The sequence below is a fragment of the Antennarius striatus genome, chromosome 4 (genome assembly GCF_040054535.1).
Source record: "Antennarius striatus isolate MH-2024 chromosome 4, ASM4005453v1, whole genome shotgun sequence".
In the NCBI taxonomy this organism is placed as follows: Eukaryota; Metazoa; Chordata; class Actinopteri; order Lophiiformes; family Antennariidae; genus Antennarius; species Antennarius striatus.
The window spans coordinates 4596087-4622176 of record NC_090779.1 but is presented as its reverse complement, the minus strand read 5'-3'; the positions used below and the strand labels follow the sequence as shown (position 1 = coordinate 4622176).

Here is a 26090-nt window from a genome sequence, read left to right as displayed (position 1 = left end):
ATGCATCCTCTCCATTGACCCTTAAAAGTTTCTCCACCTCTCAAGAACCATCTTCCAGAATTAATTTCAGTTTCTAACACGCTTTCCAGAGGCCTGAAATATATCAAAATTTTGCTATATTTTTCAGGCTATGAAACCCACAAAACTCTATCAATCAAGCATCGAAACTATCCAAGCAAATAAAGAAAAATAACATAGGCAGTCAGAGACTGCAACATCCCAACCTACCCTGACCTACTTCCAGGGTATGTTAGGGTACTCTGAAAGTAGTGCCTGACAAGTGCATAGCTTTGACCTTTCGGGGTAGGTAAACGATACTGCATGATTAGATCCAAGCACTAGCTTTGATCTATTGTCTTACAATAATCTTCCTCTTTGTATCTTATCCGATTCCTGAGTGTCCAAAAGTTGAAATTTGACCTTGACCTACTTTACTCAACGTCAAGGTTATCATCTCATTTCCATCCCTTTTGCTGCCCGAGTAATGTGCTTTTTGTTTCATCTTTCTACCTGCAACGGTTGCGAAGATATTTGGTAGACAAACAAATGGACGAACAAACGGACGAACGCACAAACACTGACAATTACAATACATAACCGTTTTTATCAAAGTTGAAATCGGTTTAATTACTGCATTGTGGAAAATGCAGTTTTAGTCAAAACACACTTTTGACCTATTTATCTTTAGATACTCTGACCTTTATGTTCTCGCAGGCCACATATGTGGTGGGCCACATTTGGCCCCCGGGCCTTCAATTTGCCACATGTGATTTAGATGCTGCGGTGGTCACACGATTGAATATCAGCAGAACCGATAACAACACGCTACTCTAAACCCAACAGGACCTGAAACAACAGCTGCATCCATCATGTCACCAGCCTTCATTCTCTTGTTCTTCTGTTTCCATGGGTGTTGTTGTTCTGTTTCGATGCTTATCTGTCAGTTTCCAGCTCAGGGCCTTGTGTTTCTCCCTTCAACAGCACGCACACATTCATCCAGTGTTGCGACACACAATCTTGTGATACTATGGATGCAGAAGGAACGAGTTGGCAGATTCCAGCAACATTCCAAACACATTTCTACTGTCTGAAAGTTTGGTAGCATCCTCACAATAATTTCTGTTAATATAGCATTTATCAAATAGCTGGTGGTGATGAGGTCGCAGGCCTACAGTGTTTTTAGGAATGATGATTCTAATCTCTAGTGCCCTGGTTAAGAATCACAAAGGAGCCGTCATGTCTGAAAAAAGCTGACTTCAGTGAGCGTAGCAATAATGTTTATCGTCCTTTGTGTTTCATGTCAAACTTTGTGTTGTTTGCATCGTGGGTCTGAGAGGACTGCAGTTTCATCTGTGCTGTATGTCGTGCATATAGTACATTTGACAATAAATTTGACTTTTGACCTTTAAATCACTACTTTTAACTGACTTTACAAGATGTTTTCAATGAACATGTGTTCTTTACATGAACCACTCCAAAAAAAAGATTCTGAAGTCACTTTTCCTCATATTTAAAAGTAATTCCTATGGTGAATGAATCTGTGTCCAATTCAACATGAAGTTGTATATCCTTGATCAGATGTTTAAATTCTTAGAGATGAAGTTTTCTTATGCAGCACAGTTGATTCTTCTCTACTGATTATAAGTCACATTACCCAGCATTCACTTTTGTTGTGATCACAATCACTACATTTCAAAGTAAATACAATGAAAAGTGAGTCCAGAAACATCCGTGTTTTAGATCCCTCATAAAAATGATTCCCAACATCTCTTAATTTCTCTTCGGGGATCAAAATAGCACAAAAAAAAAATCATAAACAGGAGGAGGAGGACAGATTCCAACTTGACAGCTGTCCATTGCAGACTCTTCCTGTCCTAGAACACGATCATCACGGGGTGCAGATGTCTGGTTCTAAACATGCATACCTTCATAAGAAAAGATGAAGTTGATCAGTTTGACATATCCTGACTGTGACTTCTTGCTCTGGCACACGGTCATGTTTGTGTGTCGTCCTTTCTGTTATGGTAAACGTGAAGGACTTGAATCCCAGCCCGTCTGTCCATACAGACGGGCTTGAGCCCAGAATGTGTCAGGTCCCGAGTTCTCGAATGTTCTCTCAACCTGCTGTCCCTCATCGTCTCTGACACACCTTAAAAACACTCCGAGCCAGTTGTGTTTATAACCGAGTTAATGTGTGACATGCTGGCAGTCATCTGTGTTACGGGTGTGTTTCACCACAGCGTCAGTGATTGTGTGTCCTTTCAGTTTGTGGGACACACCCTGGTGTAGATAGCGTGAGTTGAGAGTGGTTCCCCAGCCTCAGAGCTGGGCTCTGATACAAGTCCAGCCGCTAGAGTCCTGAAGCCAGATGTATACACACGTCTCAAATCCACAGTGCTACAGCTCCTGGTGATAGTGTAGGCCAGGGAATGAACACACACACACACACACACACACTCGTCTGTCAGTTAGTGTCTGTTATGTTGCGCCCTGAGTCACAATGTGGTGTTTGGGGTTTCTGAAGCTTCAGCTTCGACTCTGCTGACTTGAGGTCTTGCTGCTCTCACGGAAGGCAGTGGCTTGTTTTCCCGTCTTGCTGAAGCTTTTATTCCCTTTCGTCTCAGCCTTTCCAGGTTTTAATCAAAAGCAGAGGAGCCAGTCACCTCTCCACCGATCATCCTCACAAGGTTCTGGCAGGATGGAACCATCACCGGGCATCTTCATCCCTTTATAGCAACCATATATCAAATAAATTTTTCAATATTAGTATATTCAATATAACCTTTGTCCATGTGATTGTTTTTATTGCCCAAAGAGGAATGTAAGACCTAATGCTGCTTACTGTTATCTTAGTTAGACAATAAACAGGCTGTTCAGAGATCACAAACCTCCACCAGGGCTGAGCGTTCCCTCTAGAAGGTTGCTGTGCTCCATCAGTTACATTCTCCCTTATTTTTAGTTTTTAATTTAATTTAATATACTTTAGTAATCCCCGAAGGGAAATTAAGAGCACACACTAGTTAGTCCAATCAAATCACATGCATATGTTAGTGTGTACAGGCCCTGAACAAACAAACACACACAGGGACCCTGTATGCATGCAGAGGAGGTAGCTCCTTTGTGGTGCACCCCAAATGAGCAACTTGTAAGGGGGATGGCGCCTTGCTCAAGGGCGCCTCGACAATGCTCCGGAGGTGGGCTGACACCTCCCACCATCAGCTCACCTCCGGGTGTTTTTTGGGCGGGAGCGGGAATCGAACCGCAGATCTCTGAACATTGGACGACTCGCTCTACCACGCGCTCTACCACTGAGCCACCGCTGCCCCAATTTACCTGTATTTACACTTTTACCAGGAAAGCAAACACCTTGAACTTTAATACGTCCACAACTTGTGTTTTGGGGAATCTGTTCCAGACAGTTTCTGTTCCACCTGGTGGATCCTCCCAGAACATCATCACCCGTCCCATCCCTGATGCCCTTCAAAGAAAAAAATGATAAAATGAGAGTATCCTGTCCTGAGTTAAATGACTATAAATAACTTTTATCTAGATCATCTACAACGCAGAGGTTAGACTGAGATGGTTTGGACATGTCCAGAGGAGAGATAGTGAATATATTGGTAGAAGGATGCTGAGTTTTGAACTGCCAGACAGGAGGCCTAGAGGAAGACCACAGAGGAGGTTTATGGATGTAGTGAAAGAGGACATGAAGGTAGTTGGTGTGAGAGAAGAGGATACAGAAAACAGGGTTAGATGGAGGACACTGATTTGCTGTGGCGACCCCTGAAGGGAAAAGCCGAAAGGAGAAGATCTAGATCATCTATGACACTCATGACTTTCTGTTTTGGAGCAGTTCCCCCCGTTGGTACCAGTTTCATAGTAATCTGTGTAATTGAGTCTAGTTTAAAAAAAATATTCCTCAATCCAGCCCCTAATCCATACCCACTCTAAGATTTACCGGTTTCCTTCTTGCTACATGAACCACCATTCTACCACCATTCAGAGGAGATCTGACATAATAACTTCCTAGTTGGAGGTGAACATGGCAGCCTGCCACAGTGAAATCTGTGGCAGGCTGCCATCAATCTTCAGTCAGTTGTTTCTTCTTAGATTAGTAGATTAAAGTCAGCGTCATTTTAGAGTGGGGTTAGGTTTTGCAGCTGTCTGAATGCTTTCTGTTTTCCTTTGAATAGTCAGCAGAGGTGGAAACAGAAATATTCCCTGAGTTGCTCACTTTCAGCTTCACTTTGCAGTTTGATCTCATTTAATCACAACTCCACTAAAGTGACTTCATTATGTCTGTATAATAATTTAGCTTTGTCATTTTTCACCTTGAGAAGGAGATAAAAAGCTGCATCAGAGATAATCCAGTAAAAGCAACAGACAAGAAATAATAATCAAAAAGTTCCTTTGAAACACAAATTAATTAGTTTTTGTTCCTCCAACAAGTCCATTTTTCTCCCGTGTCCTTTCATTTGTCCGCCCATGTCCTCTGACGGGCCCCCGGTCTACCAAGCCTCAAACAGCCCCTGAAACAAAAGCTAGTTTTCTTTTCCTATTAGAATGAGCTGAGTCATTGGATCAAACATGGCTGTTTGTGTGGTCGGATGACTCAGTCCTTTTCACAGAAAAATTAAGAGAAGCAGAGGAGAGAGTAGGCCCGATGGCCCCTCTCATGTGGTCGAATTATAATTTGGCCTATTTGGGCTGTGAGCCAACAGTTTTAGAGGGTTTATCGATTTTTAAAAAATCCAGACTGAGTTACTGGTGTTCCCTTAGAGAACAGATATTTAGGTATTAAGCACAAGCGTCTTAATACGTGACAGATTTACATGTTATGTTGTTTATCCAACAATGCTTATATTAGATCTTGTAATGCTGAGGCCCCCGACCTTCTGTTCAGTCCATAGAGGGGACACGCTGCCCTAAATAAGGGCTGCACATAAAGGGGGCCATTAAGGGGCTTGTGAACGGGACACTGAGTCACGCTAGGGGGATTTAAATATACCAACCACAGCTACGTCTGTGTACTAGACGAGGAGTCAAACCTCCTCATCTCCTCCTCAGCTTCTCCTGCAGGAGCTCCATGGAGGACCTGGGTTGTCTGGAGCAGAACCTGAACCTGAACCTCAACCGCATCCCCACCCCACATCTCCACCACCACCATGCAGGAGGATCTGAATGTCTTCTTCTTTTGGTTTTTCCCTTCAGGGGTCGCCACAGTGAATCAGTGGCCTTCATCTAACCCTGTCCTCTGCATCCTCTTCTCTCACACCAACTACCTTCATGTCCTCTTTCACTACATCCACAAACCTCCTCTTTGGTCTTCCTCTAGGCCTCCTGCCTGGCAGTATTGGGCGATAATGAAAGATGCCATGCAATGTTCACACTACACTGTGTAATAACATTTTGTGCAATTAAATGACTTATTGTGCAAGATTTCACTTTGCATGCAATAATAAGTATTTTTTAATTAATTGTTTATTGTGTGTTAGTCATTGTCAACATGAACCCTTCTCATGCGTTCCTGCTGGACGTCTGAAGGACTCCACTCGAACACACCCTCTCCATTATTTGTATTCATTTCAGGGTAACAGTTAACATCCTAGAGTCTGATGAAAATAATGAATTGCTTGGAAAATACTGAAACAAATAGTCAGAATACGTAATATAGAACATGGGTTTTTGTTCATCGGTTTAAAACGAATAAAACTGTAAATTTAAGCTTTAATTTTGACATAAAGCTCCACAAAGTCACTAATATAGGCCTCAATCCATGCCTTTAAACTTTTGTACCCATAATCCTTCAGGCTTGCCAAGCCGACATGTAGATTATTTAGAGTATCCATGCAGAGACACGATTGTTCAAACAACTGAACCAATCCGACACCAAAAGTCTACGGGTGTCATTCAACAATTAATAACTTTAAAAAAAAAGATGATTTGACAGATTGAATAGCTGTTTAGTAATTCTTCTCACAACCACATCTATCACCTTTTCCATATCCGACTCAGAGCAGGACCACAGACATCCCTCCCGTGTGGACAGTCTGTCCCCTGTGGAGCCTCAGAGTCCATGAAAGTCGTTCTGCATCCACTTCACATCCCTCCCCCAAACACGTCAGACAAGTCTGACGTGTTAAAGACCTGTCGTAGTAGGACGTGTCAGGCCACACAGACAACCTTTGTTGTTGTGGATGTTTGAATGTTTTGGGAGGGATGTGAAGTGGATGCAGAATGTGTTATTATCGGTTCTGCTGCTATGAAGTCCTAATCAGCTCAGTCGGTTCATCGGCAGTTCCATTCATGTCCCCTCAACTTCAACTACGATTCAGTTGAAAGTCTAGCTGGGAGACATATCCTCTGACGCTGTATGGTTACACCTTCAGTGCGTCATTGAGGGACAGCCTCATGCTTCTGGTTCACCAGATCTTACAAACCACAATTATTTTAGTGTATATTTAAAGATAAAAGTTTTAATAATCAATGCCTTTTTTTCTTTTTACACATTGCCAGGTTTTTTATTGGAAGATACTGTGATTAAGTGCTCATCAGCAGAGTGTCATGAAACATTTGCTTTCATTTATGTGTGCTAATACACGACTCCATGATTCTGGTGTCTAGATGTGATGAGATAATCTACTAACAAGAAACTTCTTTTTTGGATCAGTTCTTAAAACGCCAGCTGGGAACTCAACAAATTTGTTTTCCATCCAGTCTTATCTGCTTTCTTCACCACTCTAGCATCAAGTCTTTTACATTTATATCAACCATATCATGTAGATCCACAGACATCTCTGCTACATGGGGTATCATTTCATTAGGACTATTAGTACAGAGGCAGGCGACAATTAGAAGTAAAGAATTACACATCTGTGTTTTTGTTTGCAGGCACACCACAAAACAGCACATGCAGAGAAAACAGTCATTAGAAAATAAAGTTGAGACAACAATCAGTTGAGTGTGGATGGGATTCAGAACTACGGAACAAGAAGTCAATTTCTGAGTGCTGTATTGTCATGTCTCCATGACAACAAGGTAGTGGTGGAAGAATTTTCCGAGTCTAAAGGTGCCTTTCCAGAAGAATCGTTTTCAGGTCTGCAGGGGAGTTGACAGTGTAGACAGTGTGGGAGGCGTTTCGTCTCTCCACCAGCGTGGCGACGGCCTCCCCCAGGTCCAGGTGGTTCAGGTACCCGGGTGTCATGTGGTCTGGAGTGCCCACGCCCATGTCAATCCTCACCTGCCATACAGGAAGAAGGTTGGAGTGGAAAAGGAAAACTGTGATGCAAAGATTCTTCACTAAGGTGTCTGAGGGTTCTTGTGTTCGATTAGAGGGATGGGATTGAACCTCTGACCTAAAGCAAGTCCTTCAATTGTGCTGTAGACCCAGTCGGAGAGACAGAGCCAGGGGGTTTTCAGGATTTTCTCTTAGACTTGAAAAATTTGACATTCAGCAATTTTTCATTTTCAGGAAATTATAATTTTTGATGGTGATAATTCACATCTAGTTATTGATGAGTCGATTGTAGATCAGGATGATAATTGAGATATGATGCTTGGGTTCATCTTTGTTGGGTCTTCACACGGTAATGAACAGGGGTACAGATTTATTTCATCAGGGTTTTCAGAACCTGTAGAACATGTAGGTTTGTTCAATACGCACTCTACAGTCATTCTAAGTAGACTCTTATTTTGTTATCAGTAACATCACAGCAGAATATGAGTAAGACCAGCAGTTGGGTTCACATCAAGACAACATAAAACTGATGATTTGACACCCCCTGAATTATATTGGAAAATATTTTGTTGTGTGAAAGTAAGACCCAAAGTGGAATAAAGCACAACCGACTCTCCTTTAATTATTTCATACATTTAGAGTTAAAGATGGAAACATTTCTGCCACAATTTGATGTCACTTTTTTCATAAATTACAATGCAGGAAATTTATAGATTCCAAAGCTGCAGCAGAAAAATTCTGGACTTGTATTTAGTTCCAATGGAGCCAGTTGGACCAATAAGTTTCTTAAGTTTTATAGTTTTAATGCACATGTCAAGTTAATGCGTTTATGAGTTTATTTCGTCTTTCTGACCGTTAGGCTTTCTGCTGTGAACTAGTGAACATGTCTGAGGCCATGAGGTCAGGTAGGAGTCCTGCGTCAGCTCTGGTGCTGTGTTGGTGGTGCTGCTGTGTAATCTGATTACATCCTCACCTCGTTGACTTTGCACGGCACCTCTGGATACTCCTGTCGTACTATCTGGCAGAAGGCCAGGGAGCTGGCAGCCCCAACCGAGAGGAACCCTGTTCCCGGCATCAGCAGCTTCTCGCCAGCTCCACCTGTGATGCAGAACAGAATCGCCATGACAACAGGCACCGGTCATCAGTAGTTTTGTTAGTACAGACTCGTCTTACCTGGAATACCGGACGGGTGCTGTGTTACGGTTTTAAAGCATTTCTTAGTCACGAATTAAGAGACCTTAAATATCTTACAGTGTTTAACACATAGAATAATCAGCATCATTCATGTTCACGCTTTTCTTTTTTCTGAATTGCACTTGCTCCTTCTGTGTAAAACGGAATATGTTGAAAAACCAGGAAACAGGTGAAAACACAACTTCTGTTTGCTTGTAGTTGAACAAACAGCTCTGAGTCCTTATTTTGCACCGGCGTTTGTCTTTGGAGATTTTTTGACAAAAACGGCCGGCAGCGTTTCTGTTCTGTCCTCAGTGTGTCTCCATGCAGCTCACATTACACAAAGTTGGCAGAGGATCTGCACCTAGTAGGGGAAAAAAAAAGGGTGTGTCACCTGTTATGAATGTGTAGGTACAGGTGGGGTCATCCCTCACCAGAGGGAAGAAAGCCTTCCATGAAACAAATGTGCTGAAGAGTAACGTCTCCATGACCTGGACAGAAGAAAGGAGATCACATCTGAAACAGACAGGAACCAAACTGTGACCCAAAACCGTCCTGGTGATGAGGAGAAGCCCCCGCCGGAAACCAAGACACTCTCAGGGCTCCACACACACACACACACACACACACACACACACACACACACACACACACACACACACACACACACACACACACACACACACACACACACACACACACACACACACACACACACACACACACATACACACAGAACGCAGAGTGAGCTGGACAGTTAATGGGAGTGTCATTATGGGTTCACGTGTGTGTTATCACCCAGTGTAGCTCTTTGAGGGGCTGAGTGTGTGGGGGTCCGCCCTGCCACCAGCTGAAGCCCAGGGAGGAGACCACATCCGTCACCTTCCCCACTGCCTCCAGCAGCTCCTGCTTCACCCGCTCCACTCCCTCCTCCGAACCTGCAAGAGAGGAGAGTCCAGATAGTGGAAGGAAGGCTCCCAGCTGAGGAAGAGGAGGAGCAGCAGCCTTGAAGACGGCTTGTTAGTGTGTGACAATGGTTGGAAGGACGTGACGTCTGAAGGCTGTCATTAATATTACCCGTTTTGTTACTTTCCAGGACACTTTCTACAGAATAGAGCTCACTAACTAGTCTGAGGGAGTTTACTGACAGGGTCACATGGTCGGTCATATGGTCTGTCACATGGATCCACACTGAGCCTTCTGAAGACATATTTGTGGTCACCTGACTTTCTACATAGCAGCACTGTTTAAACATAAATATGTCAACATTCAAATGTTCTCTTCTGAAATTGGTGACCACTATTATTTATTTTACATGTTTATTTCTTTTTGTTACCATGGTGACAGATGGAATTTAGGCTCACTGCGGCAGATGACAGGTTCTAGGACATAACACAACCTCAAATTGTTTAATATTGTTTCACAACACTATATATTTTTATGTGTGTTCTTTGATATACTGAATTGACAAGGACTGCAGACACCTTTTTTGGCTGAAACACACCAGAAGTGGAGATTCTTAGTATTTCATGTATGTTCTCCATATTTTCCTGTCGTGCACATTATTTTTCTCTCTCAGTGACACTGACACATGATGCTGCTGCAGCCTCACCTTCACCAGCATTATTAGAAAAGTTTGACAACAGAATGATTGGAGCACCAGAGGATCCGACTCACCCACGTTCCCCACGATGGTGGTCAGGTTATCCTTTGTGGTGGGACAGACGAACGATCGCAGTCGCTCCAGCCGACTGTTGTCCCGAGAGATCACCGCAACTCTGAAACCTACAAAACACACACACACACACACACACACACACACACACACACACACACACACACACACACACACACACACACACTAGTTGGCTGAGAAGCAGACCAGCAATTGAACACAGATACAGTGTGACTAATCCAGCTCACATGTAATCGACCAATAGGCCAATGTTGTTCTAATCTGTTTTTCAGGGTCTTCAGAAGGATAAATGAAAATGCAGCAGATGGTAAATTTATGCTCAATTCAAACAGAAAAGACACACATGTAAAGTAAATCCAGAACTCTCATCTCAGCATCCTGCTCTGTGTCCGTCTTTTGGTTCAGCACAAAAGATGCTCCAAATCTTTGAGACTGGGACAGCCTCCAGATCAGGGAGGATAATGATGGTAGCAAAACCCAAACTACACAGAACTCCCTACAACTAGAAAATATGATTTTATGACGATGATGGAAAGAATGCATTGTTTAACTTTCAGATTTGTGCATGTAAGGACATGTTATTAAACCACTGGCAGAAAAGAAACAAATAAACGAACTCATTATAAACTCACACTTAACCCGAGCTCCTGAAACGTTTTTAAAGATAACTATTTGTATAATGAGACACATTAATAGAAGAAGAAGAAGATACACTTCATTGATCCCCTAGGGGAAATTACATTTGTCACTCAGGTGTACATTTGTTACATTTTTGTGTGTGTTAGTTTTTCACACACACTATGTATGTACAGGCCCCTGAAACAACCACAGCACACAAATATGCAGTGATATCAAGTACATTTGAAGCAGACAAATCATGTGCATCTCTTGTGTCCAATAACCAGGTTTATTGAACACAAATGCATCGATGCTTCCCGTTACAAAACAAGTTTCAGAAATGACTTACTTTCATGCCTAAAATAATTTTTTATTTTCCGACGTGCATTATATTCGTAATTCTGTCAAACTGGAGATACTTGGAGGGAAAGAGTATGATTAAATAAACTGATGTACTTACCATCCACATTGCATTTAAAACCACATTTAAAAGAATGAAGTACTCTTGGGGTGGTGAACAGATTTAAAATATCCACAAATACTTTACTATTGTTTAATCAGAGTGAATTCCTCGCACTTTAAATCACAGGGACACACTCCTGTTTATAACTCTTCAAGTCGTATCTGCATTGATTTTTCTATCAGAGCGAACACAGGAAAAGTTTAGATCTCTATGCGCTTCAAGGAGTACATTCACAGTATTTCTTATATGTGGTCTATAAACGGAAAAGAGGCTTGGTGACGCGTGGTGGCCCCACCTTACCTTTATCCAGCAAAGCTTTCACTATCCCGGAGCCCACGATCCCCGCTCCTCCCAGTGCTAACACAACCCTGTCTGAGTTTGACATGCTGGCTGCAGCTGCACAACCTTGCTGAAGGCCGGACGGACAGGCTGGAGTACAGCTGGATCGGTGCGGAGCATCTTGGGCAGTCCGGGGCGCTTTAAACTGAACTCAGACCCGCCCTTCTGTCAGTGTCACTGAAGCCACGCCCACAGGTCGGGACCCTGTCCTCGCGCGCCCCGTGAGTTTGAGTTTGTGTGGATCCTTTGCATCACCGACCGGAGCAACAGACCTATCCAATTAAATGCTGCCCTCTAGTGGATGACGTGCTTTAGTAAATCTAAAAGAAACAAACTTCCGGTTTGGCAAACACTTAAAAAAAAAAAAATCAACCCCGTTAAAACTAATCATGATCAGACGTCAAACCCACAGCAGGGCGCCACAGGACTCACTCACCATAGACGGACACACCCATGAAACTTGGAATGACAGTGGTTTCATTATTTGTTCAATAGTGATTGGTTTCATTATTCAATAGTTATTAAAGATATTAAACCATATTTCACCACGGACAACTTTTGAAGTTACATACAGTGTAAAGCTGCTCCTCATTTCCCAACCACACATTTGTTCTTCAGTGATGCTGCTTCTCATGCAGTTCAAGTTCGTGTAGAGGGTTGGAAATAGAATTATGAAAAGTTAAAAGTTACCTATTATTTTTAAAATTATTTTTATTAAGTCTATTACAAAGGCTTTCCATTCTTGAGACATTCCATTTATGTTCACTTAATGTAACAAACGTTTGCATTGGTTTTACATTGGTACTATGGTTTCAGTGTGGCTGCTGTTTCACACCCAAGCCGCTAGAGGGCGCCTACGGGTTTGGGGATCATTATATGCTCCGTTCCTGCTGAGATTCCTCAGAATAAATCCAGCAGTGAACGGAGCAACATAAACAGAGCCTGTGTGTTTGTTATACATTTTACAGACTCTGGTCACCCGCCCTCTGACCCCTAGCAGAGGCGGGCAACATTCGTTCAGTGAAGAAGATGGTTCGTGTCGTGGGTACAAACCAGCTATGTTCAAACCCATTCATTACTAACATGACTCAACAGTTAAGGTGGTAAATGCGTGATAATGGCACGGCCTCACCTGCCATCATAAAAGAAAAAAATGGAAAAAATTAATGAGATGGTTATATTTATCAAGTGATGTGTATTATATGGTTATTTTCCGTGTAACGTCACCAATTTTAAGTTATTTTACTCAAAATCGCTGAATTTTCACATTTACCTCTGAAATACTGAGGCGAGACCTGCGGTGAAGCAGCAACCAGCCAAGCCTCACCATAGATTGAGCAATGGCTCAGCTAGCTGTACTGGCATGCTATACAGTGAGACCATAATGCTATCTCTCTATATGTCGCTATTAAAATGTTCAAACACGTTTGCTCTATGAACCAAATTTCCATAATTTAACAAATGTATATAATGTAGTGTTTTTTTGTCAGCAACTGTGTGTATAGCATCTTGCTTGAGTTGAGCGGTCCTGAAATGACTGGGAAAAGGCACGAAGTGAGGCACACAGTTCTCCTGCTTCATGGTAGGGGGCGCTGGTGATCCCAGGGATTCAATCGAGGATTCTTCTTCCTTGGCCGTAGAAGAAGTGACAGCAAACTACAATATATAGTTAGCAAGGGCCTTTCATTTGTTTTCCGCTAGCCTTGCCTTACTATAAAAATAGATGATTGCATATCTCAACTTAAATTTGTTTTCGATGCTTTTGTTCAGGAGCTGCACATGGACTTCATTTAGAAGAAAACATTACATATAAAAAGGTGCAGTTGTTTTTTTTTTTAATAAAATGTTGTTATTTGTGTTAGTATGTGTAAATCTGCTATGAGACTTTAAAATAACCCACTCACTGTTGCTTATTAAATTGTGTATAAGCTACACTGTAGGTTAGTATGTTTGTAAACATCTTCATCTGATTATGATGAAGTCAGTGCCTCACCAGTCATGAACCTCACTGCACGTCACTGCATTGCACCAATACTGTAAACATGTCCTAATATTAGATGAAAACACACTTTTATTTGTCGCACAGACAAAAGTACATCAAGATGTCAAAATGAGCTCATAGGTAAACAGATAATGCATTAAAATACAAACTGTAACCCAAAAGCATGAAGTGTATTGTAGACAGACACAGCAAACATTTTAGAGCTAGCTTGATAATTATTATTAATTATTGATAATGATTACATACTTTTACTTAGAGGGAGGTTTGAATGTACCTGTACTGTAGTAGATTTTCTTACTGAGAACAATAAAGTTCTTCTCGTTTGACCTGGGAACCAGAGTTGTGGACTCAGCCTGGACCATGGTACACATGGAGAGGTGCGTGGCTGCCCATCAATCCAACATCTGTATGTTCACATGTCTGTAGGCCCTTTGTGTGTGTGTGTGTGTGTGACACTTTCAAAATGTACATGAGTAAAATAAACACTGCATCGCCCTCATGAGTTGGAGCCTTAGTGGATATGACTGCCCCAATGTGGAGTTAATTGTAATGACAGGCCTGTACAAGTCCTGTCTGTGAAACAGCATTTCCATAACTTGAATATTTAAATTACACAAACACACGTTTTTGGCATCAATGTAAGAAATAGGTTAGTGTGACTCAAGGCGGTACGCCCTTCAGATAATAGGTCCAACAATATGGTTTGCTGTCACCCTCAGACTGCTGGGCAGAGATGATCAGCTTGCCAGACCACAGCTCTGGAGATTCTCTGGGAGGGGCCTCAAAAGAAATCAGGATGTTTTGGGTCTTTTTGGAGAGGATGGTGCCCACTTCCCTGACAGAAAAATAGGGTTTGTCCACCTAGAGTCAGGGTGAAAAAGGCTTAGGTTAACCTAATTACATAAGTAGGCTTAAGTGAAACGAACAAATCTGAAATGGAGCTTTGAGCTTAAACACAAAAAAACAAAAACGAAACTGTCATTAGTGGAATGGTTCCAGGTTACATTTAAAGCAGCTTTCTGCGTTCTGTCAGTAAGCGTTTCAATTAAAGGACTTCTGTTTTCAAGAAGGTTTGGTTTTCTACTCAGCGTCTGGATACGAATGTTACTAATCGCTGCCACATTGCCTTTAAATAAAGCTTCTCCTCCTCACGCGGCTTTATGTCATTATTGTGCTGACCATCAAGTCATCATTTCTTTACCTGAACATAGAAGGCTGTTGCCTCTTGGAACGTGTTCTTGAAGGGGATGGAGATGGTGCGACCAGCCTTGATGCTAAACGGACCCTGGGGTTTTGGGGGGAGGCAGGTCGCATGTAAGGGAAAAACGTATTCGCCACCAGCTTCTGAGAACAGGAGGAGCTGCCCTCTGATACTTCCCTGACGATGAGGCTCAAAACTAACTTCCACACAGATCTCTGATCCATCCTTCAATCCTGGAGAAGCAATGACGCTCTTGTCTACAGTGAAGTCTGGGCAGTCAGTCTGCAGGAGAGATAGAGGACCAACGACAGAAGAAATATCTATGGTACTATATACCAGTGTTTTTGTGTCAGCAAATGCAAATTTTGTTTTATTTTTGCAGTCAACAAAAAAATGGATGAATGAAACAATATTCACTTGAACAAATTACAGTGAAATCACAGAACCAGAGTGAATTCCAGTCCTCCTTCTGAACTTCTCCAACCACCCATGCGATGCCTTAAACTCCTTAAAATGCCTGGCGATTTTAGATGCATTTCGGCCATATTCTTTGGCGAGATCAACCAAACGCATCTCTTTTTCATGCTTTTCTATGATCTCTTTCTTTGTTTGTATGGACAAAAAACTCTTTTCTTCGTCTTTTCTATTCCTCTTTTCTCCGTCACTTTCTTGGGGTCCATAGCGAATACGTACTCAAAAAGTTATTGTATTTGCGCAAAACTATCAGACTACCTCAGGGGTCGAGAGCCAAATGCCGAACACTCCATAAGCACCGATCTAGCTCCACACAGAGGTGGAGTTGCATCCCTCTTACCCAATCGGATGCCAGGAGGATACGTAATAGGTAATAGCCAATGGCAGAGCAGCTATGAGAATGTTGCGTACAGGAGCCTGTGGGAGATTTGAGTATCAGCCGATACTGTGTTTTTACATTACGTAAGTCGAAATTTCTTTCGTAAGTAGAGTTAATATTTTCCTGCTGAGAAATTTCATAAGTGAAAATTTTGTAAGTAGAGACATTCGTAAGTAGATGTATCACTGTAAAACTAAAAATATGAAATCATTACCACTGTGCCAAAAACAATAAACAGTGAATGTCATAGGTCATATCAACATCCTTGTACAGTCTCAGCGTAGACTCAGCATAAATATAAATACAACAACTTTGTTTTTACTTTCATTGGTATGGGTTGAAGTAAGATATTTAAGACTTTTTCCCTACACATAAAAGCTTCAAATATTAGTTGAAGTTTTTTCAGAAATATGTAAATGAGCAGTCAGCAAGGTGGCGCAGTGGAGAGTGCTGTCACTGCACAGTAAGTCGCTTAAAGGTTTGTGTTCCGCTCTGTGCGGAGTTTGCATGTTCTCTCCGTGTCTGCGAGGGTTCTCTCCGGGTTCTCCGGCTTCCTCCCACCTCCAAAAAACATGCGGTTCAAGTTAATTGGCCGGTCCCAAATTGACCGTAGGCATGAGTGTGTGCGTGCTTGTTTGTCTATATGTGGCTCCACGGTGTGCTGGCGTCACGCCCGGAGTATACCCTGCCTCACACCCCCAGTCCGCTGGGATAGGTTCCAGCAACCCCATGACCCGTGATAGGGGAAGATGTGGGTTTTAAAAAGTTACATTTGACTTTGATCAAAATGATGGAGATGATGATGGATTATTTTGCCAGTTTTGCATTTGGATGGTCACAAAATAGTCACAGAACATTTCACCTCTAATATTGTCTTACCTTGCAAGAGTACTCTGTTTTAACCGGGCAGTGGTTGGTGAATTTGACCATTTGAGATTGGCTGCTGCCCAGAGATGTACTGAAGTGAACAATCCTGCCTGCTGGTGGTGGCAGAGCTCTGAGTATCAGATCGTAATGGAAGGAGCCCAGGTCCTTGTTGGACAGAGTCAGCCGGGTTGTGGACTCGCCTACATGTAGGGGCCGGTACTCAACTGTCAGGGAATACTACAAACAGGGCAGACACACACATGGTATTCATTCCTGTTGCTGACGCGCAGTAGTAGGACTACAGATGTATTTAGTTTTCACCTTGGACTGTCCAGGTACAATGTGCTGAGGTTGGACTATGATGTCATGGCATTTACACTCAGTGGTGAGGCAGGAAGCAATGACCAGGGGATTTTCCATCTCTATAGTGGTTGAAGTCTTCTGGCGAACAGCGGTCACCAGCTTTTTAGTGGACATGACTCGTGGAGATGTGACCTCAAGGCTAACGAGGTAGAACAAGTACTCTCCAGACTCCATATTATGAAATGTCACCTGAGGAAAAGAGTTCAGAGGTCATGTGATGACAAAGTTCTGAGATCTGTTCAGATGTGCCGACAGATATGTGTGATCAAACCTTGATGTCGTACTGCCCCTCTCTGTATATGAAGGATGACAGCTTGTAGTTTATCTTGGCCAAAGCAGGTACCTCAATAAAATTTACACCCTTGATGGATACTGTAGGGTCTGGCTTGTCAGGTTTTAGGATCTCCGTCAGCACGTGGAACCTAAGCATATTTGACATTTTAACAATAATTCACATTCAGTAAGCAGACAATCGTATAAAATGCTACAAGGTTTTCAAAACTTCATCCACATCAAACCAACACACACTCTTGGTACCGTTTAAACAGACAGGTTTGTTTATAGCCAGAGATAGATTCTCCTGTCAACTATTTTCCCTGGATTAATGTGACAGTTAATACACTAAATAAACTCAAACACTTGTATCTGAGTGCAAAGGTATTCTCCTAGCATCAGGAGAAGATCAAGCAAAACAACAATTTCAATTAGATTTAGAGTGAATGGCAGGCACCCCAGTGATAACATCAATCCACTAAGACACTCTTGTGAAACGTCGTTTAATAAAACAATCACCATTTAACTGTTCATATTTTCATTTTAAGAATGGAATCATTGTAGTCAAATCCCACTAATATATCTAACTAATCGAATTCATAATTTGCACCGGCAGTAACTCAGATTTTCTTCACTGTGGTATTTTTTTTTTCACACTCAAGAATCCAAGTACAGTATTTTCTGCACTATAAGGCACACTTATAAGCCTATAATTTTGTCATAAACCCACAGTGCGCCTTATGATCCGATGCACCTTATATATGGATTAATATTCATATTAATATTGGTTAAAAACATGATCGCTGAAAAAAAGCCGGCAGTCTGGCCAGCAGTCATGCCGCGCTACGCCACCAAGGGCACCCTCACAACGCACTCGGGCCTACGCCCCCTAACAACGGTAGTCAAGGGGCGTCACCGAGGTGCCGCTCTAACTGACATGGCTTATGGCCTAGTTAGAATGGGTCCATTTAGCCTTGGAGCTGTTGGTGCTAAAGCTGACTGAAATGTGCCAACTCTTCATTAGGTTACATGGATTGTCATTGTTTTACCTTTGTTGTCTAGAGAGCCAGTTGTGCACAGGGAGCAAAAGTGTGTGGTTAGTCTTTGCAGGTAGTTTCTCAACAACAGTATCCTCTGGTTTGGGAGGCTCAGCAGTTCCCTGCAAGGAGTGCAGCATGGCTGTTCCATCAGGGAAAGAGAAGAAGACAGATCCCTGAGGAAATAAGAAAGGTAGAACTAGTTAGTGTCTCATGAAATGTTCAACATTACAGTTTACATGAGTTCTAATAAACAGCTGATCACACTTTAATGTTCAGGCTCCCCTACCTGGTTTTTTGTTCCCTCAGCAGTCATAGTCACTGGTTTGTAGGTTATCTCATAAGCCTTGTTTTGGAGGGGTTCGAGAAAAAAGGAGGGCGCAGCACTCCACTGCTCACCCTTGATTTCAGGTGTGATACAGCACTTCTGTTGTGTGGGGTTACACACCTGCAGTGTTTGTGTGTGAGACCCTCGTACTGGGCAAACGAAATTCACCACCTGGAGAAAAAAGACAACAACCTCCTTTTGAAGAGACACAACAACCTCCTTTTGATGCCTAAACAGCTCTGATCTGTCCAGCCATGGACACAGGGAGATTTCTGATAGTGTGCTGTGGAATTTAACACCATTGTGTTTCCATCAGATCCTTTAAGTCCTGCAAGTTTCTGGGAGGGGGCTGCATATATTGGATATGACTGTCAAACACATCCAAGAGATGTTGGTTTGGATTCAGGTCTGAGGAGCTACAGGCTAAGCAAATGTCTTAAAGTTGTTGTAGCGTCTGTACCTCTGGCATTTGTGATTCAAAGCATTCCATTCCATTTTCCTGTGGTCCAGTTCAAATGTCCATGCAGCCACTGTACAGACTTTCAGAGGTGGGCAGGGGTCAGCATGGACATTCTGACCATGTGCTGCAAACAGTGATGTTCTGAGAGTTTCTGACACCTTTCTGTCAGGACCAGCAAGTTTTTTGGCAATTTGTGCTTCAATTTCCCTTCAGTGGTGTTAGACATCTTCATCTTTGAGCATGAGATATCCATGATCCTAACACTAGTCCACTGGTCATTCTGTCTTCAAAACTTTTGGAAAGTACTAACCACTGCAGACCAGGAATGCGCTGATCCTTCATCACACCATCAAAATTTGACATGGGACACAGAACATATCAAAGGGTTTGGTTTGAAGCAGAGATAAGAGAGAGAGTGTTGGGAGACCAGCTGGACACGTAGAGTTAACCATGACAGGTAGACTGTGCTAGACTTGAAAGCAACTCTAAACCTAACCTCCCTGACAGAATCTCCCCTGACAGCAGATGCAGTCTCTGTACAGTTCACTCAATGGCAGCAGTATTTGAAGGACCTACTTTGTCTCTGGTCCTGCAGAAGCCCCGTGTCAGTTGCACTTGTCCAGCCACAATTGCTCTCGCTCAAAATATGAGTCAATGCAACCATCAGCTAAGCTAACTGCTGCTCTGCCATCTTCAAGTCCCTGAGGGTTTGTTGCAGTGATGTTTGTTACTCATTTATGGTTCTCATGCCGTGATCACACTGATCACTGATCCAAAAAAAGCAAATTCAGTATGTCCTACACCTGAAAACCAAATTCCACACACTTGGGGATGAATCACCACCTATCACTGGAGAACTGGCTCTGGGCTGAGGAAGGTGCTGTACAACAGAGGTGTATAGTCGAGACAATTTGAATTGGAAGAAGAAATCCTTGTATTGCTCCCATTCTCCTTCTCAAGGTTACTTGTCAGGTGGCAAGGATACTTTAGGGTCACATGGCAAGATGGGGATGTTGAGGATGAGGTTGGATGTTCTGAGAACGTTTATGAGAAGACAAATTTCTCTTCAAACATGGAGAGGATGAGTCTGTGCCTCTGGCATTGTGATTAAAGAGACGAGTTGAAGCCTGACAGATTCCCCAAATTGAGCCTCAGTGTGTTTATGACATTATTGTTTACCTACCTGTAAGAAAACTTTGTCACAACCTGCCTGTTATTTCATGTTTTTAAAATTATTGAAGAGTTGTCTTTCTGTAGGAACTAAATGAAGTAGGAACCAATGTTGGCCAGGATAGGTTTCTACCCAGAAGCATTAACATTTTTTTGACCGCTGAACTCTGATCTCTGAATGTTTTGTTATTTGATGTTAACTATTGGAGTAAACCGAGAAACTTAATGGAAATAAAACAGAGTAATCAAACATACAGTGTCGTGTCAGACTTTCAATGACCAGGAAGTGGATCAGTGCATCATTCATCTGAGCATGGTGGAATACCACAGTGAATTAAAGCTTGGCTTAGTCTCTACAACTTGGAGGATAAAATTCATTCAGCACAGGTAGACACGTAAAAAACATTTCTTATTTTTTTGTTTATGGACTTCAAAACACAAAATAAACATGTCAAATGAAAACAGGAGATTGCTGTGCATCACTACTTATGACTACTTAATTGAAGAAGTACTACATAATTATTTTAAATACATAAAGTACTACTTGATTTCCATAAAATCATAGCAGACAAACCTCTTTGCTGGTTGGAGCAACAATGCAGGAGCCCGTCACAGTGAGGCTAGGAGGCGAGGAGAAGCCCTCCACACAGCAGGACAGCTTCTCATATCTGATGTCATTATTCAGTTCCACAGGAGCAAATGTCACCTCTAAAACAACCTTCCTGCCTGGATGTATCTGACCACGGAATGGTGTGATGGACAACGCTGGAGGAAAATTAGTTGTGTTCCACTTGAACCTATAACCAAGATAAGGAAAAATAAATAGACACAATATATATCCAACATAAGCTGACTCCCAAGAGAAAACAAAATTATACAATAAAACAGAGAGAGCTGATGAGGATTTTATTACAGATGTACCAAGTTCTGATCCGATTACAATATCAGTCAGGTAACTGTCCACTGCTACTGAAACAAGTTAGAGCTCCCCTGTTTGTTTAATCTTACGAAATTACATACCTCTTCGTGCACTTGTTTTCTTCAGGTAAGCAGACAAACATTAATATAGGTTTCATGTTAGCTTGTTGGCCACCAGCTCTCCTGGTGTGACATAAAGTCATTGCTATATAGATCGGTGGTATCAGTCACTAGAATCCGGCTCTCCAGCTCTAGTTTTCATCTCAGGTAACTACTAAAAATGACAAAAGCTCACTTGGCAAGAGTGTCACCAGTGTTCTTCATGACAATCCTCTTCTTGACCTGGCAGTGCTGGACGACAGCTCCAAAGGCGAGGTGTTCCTGGTCCAACTGAACCTCCAAACTCTGACAAGTAAAACAGAAGTAATGGCCCCCATTATTTTATCCAATCCTACATTGATAGAACAAGCCAAATCTCATTGAATGAAATTGTTAAATGCTTGATTGTATGTGCATGAAATTTATTCTGAAAATGGTCCAAGTAAAGCATTAAAATTGATTCAGGATTGAAGTTCTCTCTTGTCACAAAATTTCTAAAGATGTCAGGAGATTTCAAGAGCACAAATACAGCAGTATCATCTCTTGTCAAATCAGGTTAGCTTGAGCCTACCTGGCAGCAGCCTTCCAGCATCAGCAGTGGATGTAACAAGTCTCCAAGCTGTGCCTGCAGCTCAGCAGTGAAGGAAGGTTTGCGCCGATCCGATGAGAAGATGATGTCAACGTTACATGAACCACCGTATGCTTTTAGAGTCAGATCCCCTACTGGACGGAATGACAACTCCTGTAGGAGGAAGACGTACAGAGGAAATATGAAATTAAGTGGTTATCTTTGTTTGTATGTCTGTGTGTTTGTTTCTTGCCGTTGGATGCACGGGTGCCTTTGAGTTGAGCGTCAGACAAAAGGTAATGTCCATGGAGCTGCTGTTGACCAGAACCACTCGTTTGGTCACCGTCTGTCCCACCATTGGAGAGCCCAAATTCACTTTCTTGTGTCGGGGATTCTCCACTCCCAGCTATGGATGGGAATGGAATAATACACACACAAGTTCATTAGACTAAATTCAAGTTTACCTCGAGTTACGTCATGTTGAGTTACGTCGTTTTACCCCATAAGTCCGCCACAAATATTAGAATCGTAAAAATCCCTGGTAAATCATTAAAAGAACATAAAATCCTGTTACTTTACTATAAATAAAATAAAAGCATACAAAAAACATGTAATACTGTTTATTATATAGCAACCCCCGTGACCATAGCTATACCCCCAAAAAGCAGAAGAAGCAGGTGATTACGGGATGGCAACATTTTTTCTGTATTTTATTAACATAAAAGTTACTTGTTTGTAAAATTATTGACAGCGCTTTCATATAGTACAGTACAGAACCATCTGTAGTTTTCTTCATTTTAGCCTAGAGACAAGTTAATTTGACTTACTTCATTATTTGACTTGTGTCATGTTTATGAGGTAAACCCGTAGTAAGTTTATGATGTAACGAAATGGTTGGAGTCAAAGGAAGTCATCTTATTATGTTCTTACATTCTGTCTCTGCAGAGACAGGTCTTTGCAGCTTTTGCTACAGTAATAATTTGGCTTGATTTTTCTTTTGGTCAGCTAAAATTATACATGATCTAAAGATATAAGATTCGTTTGCAAAGTGTTTATCATTCTCTTTCTTTATTTGTCTTAGTTCCATCTATCATTATAGAAGACACTTTTTCTTCCAATCATCACAAGAAGCAATATTATTGATTTACACATTAACTATGTCTTGAATTCCAAGGCTAATATTCCATTGACTAATATTTTGTTGGATTACCTTTAGTTTTGATTGGAACACATGAGATCATTTTGATAAGTTCATACAATCTGATGTTTATGTCCTTCCAGAGTTGTTTTAATTTTTCACCAATTTCTCCTATTCACTGGAGATGGATGGACATCAATCCGTCCAGTTCCTGTGCATATTTATAGGTAGCTGGTGCCTGCCTGGTAACCCCCAGACAAATTACCAGGCCATCACAGGGCCAACAAACAGAGGGATCATTTACATCTGCACAAAATTTAGAAGCACCAGCTCACTTACATTGCATATTTTTGAAGTGTGGGATAAAGTCACATGTGGTGCACAAGCAAGTACAATCCTAGAGGCAGTCCCAGGTTCAAATACATGAGTAGGGTCATATAAAGGACACCCATTTTAAACTTTTGCCACATCTAAGATGCAGTACAACCATGAAAATCCTTTCACTAGTGAGAGAGAATGTTTTCAAAGATGCTGTCACTGCCGAGCCAAAATTACTAAGCGTCACAGCCTGCAACATTAATCACCTTCATCTCAATGCCCTGTCCCTGTATGTCCAGGTGTTTTGTGACACAGCTGTTTAATGTGAAAGTGACTTTTTCTTGGTAATGTTTTGCCTCACGAGGGTAGAACTTTACTGGGAACTCCAGCACTTCACCAGGAGACAAAACATATGCTTGGAAGTCCATCTCCAGGTAAGAGGTGTTTGTAAACTGCTTCTGAACACTGAGAAAGGCAAAATGGAATACGAAAGAATTTTAATTGTTCGGATTAAGACTGAAAACAGTACTCAACACAATAAACTTTCAAATGGGACATGGACAAAGACAGACACACATGAATACCTGATGTGCTTTTCACTTTTATTCCTGAGCACCAGGACCTGGGACACTGGTACCATTCCAGAGCGGTACAGGAAGCATTTACCAAAGTTATGCTTCGTAAAGGAGAATTCAAGGTCAGGCGCTGCAGCCTGGCCTCTGATGGCAAAGGTAAATGTTGGCCCGAGTTTGACCTGACAGGAGGAAAGGAATACAGGGGGGAGAAATGCTGTAGTACCAAATATGAAGGTCAATCACATTATTTGTCCTTCATGACTGACTACAACAGTCACTGATATTGACTGTAAATACTTTGCTCACTAATACTAACAAGTTCAATGTCTGGGATTAATACTTGGTCCAGGATGTGATAATAATAATAATGGATTAGAAGTATATAGTGCATTTCTAGACACTCAAAGATGCTTTACAGTGGGTCCATTAGTCATTCACTCCTCTTTCATATTTGGTGATGATAACCTACATGTGTAGTCACAGCTGCCCTGGGGCAGACTGATGGAAATGTGGCAGCCAATCCACACCAACGTCTCTGACCACCACCGGAACAATCAAACACCAGCAGTGAGTTCCTCATTGGAGGCAAGGAGGGTAAAGTGTCTTACCCAAGGACACAATGACAAGTGACTAGGGGAACGGAATTCGAACTGCCAACCATACAATCATTGGACAACCTGCTAAACTAACCCTAACCTGCCACCCCAGGACCCCGTAACAGTTTGATCAAACATTTAAAAGTTAGACCACAGAGTCAAGAATTCAGTTCCACACGAGCTGTATGGAATCAAGCTTTCTTTGTTTTAACTTTTTCAGTTGTTTGAGTGTTGTAATACTGTTTGGCTGAGCAGCCTAAACAGGTTTTGTGGACAAAGAACTTAACCTGTTTTCCATCTGCTGATCTAATCTTTAAGAAAAATGCATTGAGGAGGAGTTAATGACAGAATCCATTGACTACAGAGCTGTTCAATAAAGAAGACTGATCTCACCTTGATGCTCAGGCTGACGTCCCGGACGTTACACTTCCTCAGGGGAGAAAAGATCAGGGATGATTCCTTTTGCTCCCCAACATCAATGTTGCCACAACTTGTATTTGATTTGAAGTGTTGCAACAGCTCGCTGGAACCTGACAGGTCATATTCCACTTCCAGGTTGAATTGTGCCTTATTGGTCACCAGAAACTTAAACACAGATTGCTCCGAAAGCACCAACTATAACCAGTGTATTAAAAAAGAGACAGTAAGCTCACTGTCACGTGTAACACACAACATTTAAAGCCATGCTGTTGGACATGTCTCTGTGCCTGTCATGTGGAGGTGTGCTGACCTTTCCATAGTCCAGGGTGTCATGGTGGTTGGGTTGGATCTCTCTCAGGTCTCCATCTGGCATCTCTACTTGAACAGAAGCGTTCAGGGTAAAACAATTGGCCTTAACTCTGAGTCCAATTGGCTCAGACTTCCCCTTCACCCTCAGAACCAATCCAAAGCTCACACTGCCCTCACAGCACGGATGGAAGGACACGGACAATGGAAACCTGCATCAAAGAGATCATAACAAGTGACACATGACTTTCCACAGAATTTTGTGTGAGGCACAATGAATCATGCATAAGTCAAATATGGTGCTGTCTAAATGCTGGACACTGACAGCTGAAGCCTCAGCTTGTCACAGTGTTGTTAACCTGCTTTTGGGTGCCACAGTGCCGATCATAGGCTCTAATAGGAGCCGGGATTGCTGGTCGTCACCGCAAAGAGATGCCTTTTTGATAGAAAAGTGGAAAGTCTCATCCTCTTCATTCACCAAATGCATCATGTGCTCCACTTTACGACCTGTGCAGACACACAAACACACATATCATTGTTTTTAAGATAGAAGCACCTGATTCTATTCAGGTGGATTCCAGGACTTCCTGTCCTTGAAGCTGTATGTGTTCTCAGATAACATGATCTGAATATTGGGGCAATAACACACAAAGTTAGTGCAAAGATTGAGTAAAAGAAAGAGCTCTGTAAGGTGTGTTGAAGTAAATACATTAAAAAGTGTGTGTGTGTATGTGTGTATCATACCAACAAGCAGTTCTCCAAAATCCAGATGAGACTCGTGGAGATACACCAGAGGTTCTCTGGTCGTGCCCACACACAGGAATGGGACACTCAGTGATGGAGTCTCGATCTCAAAGCTCCACATAGACTCCACAACATGGGTCTGCTCAGCAGCATACTCAAAGCACATCTGCATCACAGACAGTCCACAGGATAACAAATGAAAAAGAACAGCGAAAAGAAAGGAAGAGCGAAGCAACAAATTATATCAGAACAGCTTACCTGAACTTGATGTGATTAAACTGATATTAAATTAAAATGAAAGTCGTCCAGATATTAAATGGGATTATGG

The 26090-nt window shown here is 42.1% G+C and overlaps 3 protein-coding genes across 3 annotated transcripts in view; 1 reads left to right on the top strand and 2 right to left on the bottom strand.

The window, feature by feature from the left end:
• vps9d1 (VPS9 domain containing 1) overlaps positions 1–5259 on the top strand; it is a 36637-nt gene extending 31378 nt beyond the window's left edge. Inside the window, exon 18 of the mRNA XM_068312339.1 lies at positions 5068–5259. The gene's annotated coding sequence lies outside the window, so the exon portion shown is untranslated. The remainder of the gene's footprint in view (positions 1–5067) is intronic.
• Positions 5260–6456: 1197 nt separating this feature from the next.
• Positions 6457–11667, bottom strand: si:dkey-238o13.4 (uncharacterized protein LOC560780 homolog). The gene is made up of 6 exons (XM_068312342.1): positions 11488–11667; positions 10088–10195; positions 9209–9348; positions 8805–8901; positions 8211–8335; positions 6457–7240 (listed from the first exon to the last, which is right to left on the bottom strand). Exons 1-6 carry the CDS (start codon positions 11570–11572, stop codon positions 7064–7066), a joined length of 732 nt encoding a protein of 243 aa, XP_068168443.1. The 5' UTR covers positions 11573–11667; the 3' UTR covers positions 6457–7063.
• A 2112-nt stretch (positions 11668–13779) lies between these two features.
• LOC137593729 (hydrocephalus-inducing protein-like) lies at positions 13780–21803 on the bottom strand. The gene is made up of 10 exons (XM_068312670.1): positions 21669–21803; positions 21294–21403; positions 20655–20877; positions 18412–18621; positions 18135–18298; positions 17084–17234; positions 16771–17001; positions 16462–16686; positions 14730–15011; positions 13780–14389 (listed from the first exon to the last, which is right to left on the bottom strand). Exons 1-10 carry the CDS (start codon positions 21687–21689, stop codon positions 14189–14191), a joined length of 1818 nt encoding a protein of 605 aa, XP_068168771.1. The 5' UTR covers positions 21690–21803; the 3' UTR covers positions 13780–14188.
• Positions 21804–26090: the final 4287 nt, after the last annotated feature.